This window comes from Lycium ferocissimum, chromosome 4 (assembly GCF_029784015.1).
Source record: "Lycium ferocissimum isolate CSIRO_LF1 chromosome 4, AGI_CSIRO_Lferr_CH_V1, whole genome shotgun sequence".
NCBI classification, from domain to species: Eukaryota; Viridiplantae; Streptophyta; class Magnoliopsida; order Solanales; family Solanaceae; genus Lycium; species Lycium ferocissimum.
This window is the reverse complement of record NC_081345.1, coordinates 42,726,160-42,732,159: the sequence shown is the minus strand read 5'-3', so window position 1 is coordinate 42,732,159 and position 6,000 is coordinate 42,726,160. Positions and strand designations below refer to the sequence as shown.

Below are 6,000 nucleotides of genomic sequence, written 5' to 3'. Positions count from 1 at the left end.
TTGAGAAATACATTTAGTAGTGTTAAATGCTAATGATAAGAGCATTTGTAAATAATATTTCACTATTTGCAAGTAATATGTAATGTCCAAACGCCCAGCAAGAATTTTAAAACAAAGAGTTCGTCCATCTGCAAAGAGATAAGGCAAGCGGCCATTTAAGGTTAGAGATTTAAATCATCGTTAGAATTTCAGGGTGGACTAAAATTACATAAAGAAATAACTTATTTCGAAGTGATTGCAGTAGTTGGTTGGAAAACAAAGAGTCAGTTCAGCTGAATCAAAATTCTTTGTGTGGGTAGAATTCATATTCACTTCATAACAAAGAAAGAGAATGCGGGTAAATGAATTGATCCAACTCATGAGGGTCACGAGATGAATATAACAAGTTCGAATTTTGTCCTAGTCTAATCAGTGAAACATTATACATTGAAATAAAAGATTGGTCCCAACCCGTCTACAAATAGGGCTAGTAAAAGGTGCATCACCTAGCTCTATTTTTCCAAACACTAAACAATAAAGACTAGAAAACTTCGCAGTATTTGGTTTCTTGGATTAAACAAACAAACTCATAAAATCCCTACTCTGTTTTAATTAACTGTGGTGGCATCGTGGATGAATTTAAGTTGGCTGACACACGTCTACACCTTCTTAGGTGTATTAATCTATATTCGTTTCGGTACGTACTTACCTAAATTACTATTAAATATTTCTACTCTTAGGAAGCTCTGATTTTTATTTGTAAATTATTAACCTTTCCATAATGTAGTCTCTGCCAAGAATGAATAAACATGTGGCCACAGACATACGATCAGTCGGATCTCATATATTTCTGCTTAATTTGTACAGTAATATAGTTACCTTTTATAATAACCATCCTTTATAACAGTAATTTATTTATTATAGCGGCCAAATTTTCCTTAAAATACATTCTTCATGTTATTTTATTTTTTAATAATAGCATTTCGCTTTATCAGTAAAAAGTACTATAGTAGTAATATTTTGCATCTACTATAGTAAAAAGTGTAGATCCGCTTCTAATTATACTTGTTTTGCATGTAAAGCAGACAAATTTGTGAAATCAGAGAGCAAATGAAGTGCTCCAAGAATACATCCCACGTTTAGCCCACGTTCCCACATATTCTTCCCGGCGTTTCCACCGGCTTTGTACAGTTTCTTTTCACCACTTTTCCGACATATCCGCCACAAATGCACAAAAAAATTAAATTAAATATTTAACACCTTCTTTCGTATTTTAATTTTCCTCTGTTGTCGGTTTCTTGAAAACGTTCACACAAACATAGCAAACCTTCAAAGCTCACTTTTTCCTTTCACTATAAACTCAAAATACTCAAATGCATTTTCTGCAGGACCCCATTTCCCATTTTAGCCGTTTTATTGAATGTTTGTCTTTAATTTGTCCCCACCTTATCATCATCATCAACATCTTCTAACTCTCTACTCTTTTACTCTCAAAAAAAGCCCCACCTAGCTGTACTCAACTCAAAAGTTTTTAATGTGAACACATCTCCATAGCCCTCCAAATATAAGTCAACTTTTATGTTTTTTTTTTCAAGACTTGTTTATTCTATTTTGCTAATCTTGTTCATCCCAAGACTTGATTTTTCTTTAGTCTAAAGTAGAAATGAGTGAAAACCCATCTCCCAGAATCTTCAAAACAATGACCAACTTGAAGATTTTCAAGAAATTTAAACCTTTTGAGCCTTCACCAGGTGTACTTGGCTGCTTCTTTTTCACTGTTTTCTTGTTTTTGTGTCTCTTCTTGTTGGATTATAGAACAGTGAACAAAGGGCCTCGTTTGCATCAACCATCCTTGCTCGCTACTTGGATTGGGATAAATGGATCGTCCTTGTCCTATGAGAAAACTGAAAAGATTGATTTTTTGGAAAAGGGTGCTGAAAATTGTGATATTTTTGATGGTAATTGGGTTTGGGATGAAAGTTATCCACTTTATAAATCAAAGGATTGTAAGTTCTTGGATGAAGGATTTCGTTGTACTGAGAATGGTAGGCCTGATAATTTCTATACTAAATGGCGTTGGCAACCGAAAGATTGCAACTTGCCCAGGTTAATTTTTACATATTTTCTAATGATACTGAGTACTTTATACTGTGTTTGAGTCATGCTGGTAATTTAACTAAAGAATTTAAAAGTGAAGAAAGTGAAAGATTGCTTAAACTGTTTAGGCTTTGATATGATGTGTTTTAGGAAAACCCCTATTGTGTTTTTCTTGCATAGCATTTGCTAGTCGTTTTAGCTGAGTAAGGTTTTAATCATTGAATTACTAGGTGAATTTTGTTATACACACTGACAGTTGAAACTATTGTTACAGAATCATTACAATTTAACTGTTTACAACAGGGTCCTCATTATATTTTTCAAGTTACTATTTCAGTCTTCATATGAAGAATTACCTATTGGGTCAATTTTACTGGGAGTGGCAAACAGGCGGGTCAGGTCGGATATGTGCGGGTAGAAAACAGGTTAAACAAAAACAGACACTAAAATATATGACCTGTCCATATTTAACACGGATAAAATATGAGTTAACCTATTGATAATTTGGATATCCATTTTATCCATGGTTTCAGGAATAGTTAGGTGAGAACACAAGCTAAAAGATAATACTATAAGCTTAGCTTCCCTGAAAGCAAGAACTCATAAAAATTACAAGTAGACAAATGGGCATGTCTGGATATTCCTTTTTTTTTTTTAGTGGATAATATATATACTACAAAAACAACATACCCAGTATAATCCTACCAGGTGGGGTCTAGGGAAGGTAGTGTACGCAGACCTTATTCCGATAGACCCTCAGCTTAAGTGGATAATATAGATAATATCCGTATTTGATCCATTTTTAAAAAGTCAGTTACTCGACCCACTAGAATTGGATGGTTACTTTGGTTTATTTAACCATTTTGCCAGCACAAATTTTACTTGATGGTGTGTATTGAAAAAACATATACAATTATCTCTATATATTTTTTAAAACTCTTACGATGTCGGCTCTCGTTGAGCATCATCTAAAGTTGTTAGCTCGACGCTGAAGATTTTCATTGTTATTTCTTTTGAGGAGCATCACCTAAAGTTGTAAGCTCGACGCCAGGGGCGGATCTACGTGTAAGTGAGGGTGTTCACCCGAACACCCTCGACAAAAAATTACAGTGTATATATAGGGTAAATTTTCTGTATTTATGTGCATATATTAACTTTTGAACACCCTCAGCAAAAAATTACAGTGCTTATTTAGCTTCTTTTTTTTTCCGAACACCCTGAATGAAAATCCTGAATCCGCCACTGCTCGACGCTTAAGATTTTCATTGTTATTTCTTTCTAGGACTTTATGCTTAGTAGGCGGGAGCTTTTCATAACCTTTTCCATGATTATTGAATGCAGATTTTAGTCTTCTAATTACTCTTTTAAGCAGATTCGATGCAAAAATCATGTTGGAAAAGCTGCGGAACAGACGGGTTGTATTTGTAGGGGATTCAATTGGAAGAAACCAGTGGGAGTCTCTTCTCTGCATGTTGTCTTCTGCAGTTCCTGATAAAAGCAAGATATATGAAGTTAATGGAAGTCCTATCACGAAGCACATGGGTTTCTTGATTTTCAAGTTCGAGGATTTCAACTGCACTGTCGAGTACTATAGAGCTCCATTCCTAGTGTTTCAAGGCCGTCCACCTTCAGGTGCTCCTAAAAATGTTAAATTGACCTTGAGACTTGATCAAATGGATTGGAGTTCTGCTCAATGGAAAGGGGCAGATGTTCTGGTATTCAACAGTGGTCACTGGTGGATTTATGAAAAAACTATTAGAGAGTAAGCTCTTTTCTTTCCTCTATCAATTTATAGCATGTTTGCCAAACTTCCAAAATCTGCTTATTTTGAAAACTGTTTTTTGGCCGAAGTACTTCTCTAGAGTAGCAGAAGTACTTTAGGAGAGTAGCAGTTTGTGTTTTGGTAATCAATTTAAAGTACAATTTTGCCAATGTTTGAGCAGCAATTTGTGCTTGGCAACATTCCAAAAGTGCTTTTTGGGGAAAACTAGTTTTTTTGTCTCCCGGAAACAACTTCTGCTATTACTCAAAAACACTTTTTTTTTCTCCTAAAACCTTGTCAAACACCTCAGCTCTCTAAAATACGCTCTTTTTTGAAGAGAAAAAAAGCACTTGTGGCTACCAAGCAGGCTATTAAGGCCATAGTTTTCTTGCTTGTTAACTGATATATTGAATCTGATGGAACACACATTTTTGTGTCAAGAACTCTAGTCCACAAGAGTGGCGGCTAGAAATAAGATTCTAGACCTGCTATTGTTAGTATCTTTTCTTAATTCCCTACACAGCAAAAAGTTGTATAAGCAACATGTACCTTCTTATACAACTTTTTTTTTTTTTTAATTTCAAATTAAAAAAAAATTAAAAAAAAAAAGTTGTATAAGAGGGTACATGTTGTTGCTATAGTTGTGTATATTTCCCTTCTAGATTTTTGCATTTAAAAGTATGGCCCTGATTAATTAGACTCTATACAAAAAGCTGTTTTAATTGAAAATCTGCAAAAGACTGGTAAAACATAAAGAAAGTAGTTAACAACCACGAAATAGTAGTACATAGAGAAAACTAGCATTTAACAACTTGCCACATATTGCCAGAACCTTCAAAGTTGTTGTGCTACTTTATGGCGAGGAGTTTCTGTGGAACAGAATAATATGCCACTGAAGACCAAATAAATGATAATCATTAGTCCATTAACGAGCACCCGGGCTAACCTGCATTTTATATCTTTCTCTGCTGTCTTTTGCACACCATGAAATGAAAAATTAACTGTTGGGCGGGTACATTATTGAACTGTATTGGTGCGCAATGTCCCTTTTGGATTGTGCCCATGCACAGTGTGTTTTGCATCTACACATATTTGGCAGCGAAGTATTCAGCTAATTTATATAAACTAGGTACCTTGAATAGTGGATATTTATAGCAAAATAGGTTTGACAGTGCAGAGACTGGAAATTGTGCAGTAATAGACTTGTTACTTTGCAGAAAATTAAGATTTTGAATTCCACTCCATCATGTAGCTATAAGATATATAAAAAGGCTATAATGTTATGTGGAATTGAAGGTGGTAAATTTGAATATCCACAGATTGTAGCTTCGAAAATATGTTTTAGCTCGTTCATTTGGCCTTCTTTCTGAAACTGATAGGAAAGGTATGAGTGATTAGGAGTTCAATGAGCTAAACAATGCTACAACTATCATGTATTCCTAAGAATTTTTATTACGAGAAAAACAATCATAATTGCTCTGTATTTAGTTCTCTATCATCCTCATCAAGTAAATTTTTTCCTCAAGCTTCTTAGATGTGTTGCTTCCCACCACTAAGTGGTATTAACAGCGCTTTAAGTTTGCACATCAAAGTTTGTTGCTTTTGTGAATCATAACCTTGATTACCTATAACACTAGTATACTTTTGACTTCTCGATTCTGAACTTGATAGGGGATGTTACTTTCAAGAAGGTGGAGAAGTTGATATGACCATGAGTATTGAGACTGCATACCGGAGGTCAATTTTGAGATTGGTTGATTGGATAGATCATGAAGTGAACATGACCAAGACACATGTCGTATTTCGAACTTATGCTCCTGTTCACTTCAGGTATGTCTTGGTTTTTTCTGCTAAATGAAGGCGATTTTCCGTAAGGTAACATACTACGTAACACCTGAATACATTCTTCTGAGAACTTTTGCTGACTATATCGTATTACAAATATGAGAAAGAAATTTAGTTCCAAAATGGTAATTTATGCTTAAGAAGAAGCTGAAATATTGACCCCTAGAGCTTTCTTCTAGTGGTAAGAGCAATGCGTGATGTGAGTTCGGGCACGTTACGAGTTCAAACTGCCGCAAATAAAAACTTGGAATTTAAGTGTAGGAGGGTAAGAGAGCAGGCCCATTATCTACCGAGTTTAGAGCCTAGCTGGCCCTCGG

General features: G+C 35.0%; 1 protein-coding gene across 1 annotated transcript in view; it reads left to right on the top strand.

Annotated features, from left to right (window-relative positions):
* The first annotated feature begins 1,252 nt into the window (after nt 1-1,252).
* Nucleotides 1,253-6,000, top strand: part of LOC132053085 (protein trichome birefringence-like 10) — a 105,644-nt gene continuing 100,896 nt past the window's right edge. The window contains exons 1-3 of the mRNA XM_059444928.1: nt 1,253-2,085; nt 3,449-3,838; nt 5,510-5,668. Coding sequence (XP_059300911.1) covers nt 1,643-2,085; nt 3,449-3,838; nt 5,510-5,668 — 992 coding nt within the window. The 5' untranslated portion in view covers nt 1,253-1,642. The remainder of the gene's footprint in view (nt 2,086-3,448; nt 3,839-5,509; nt 5,669-6,000) is intronic.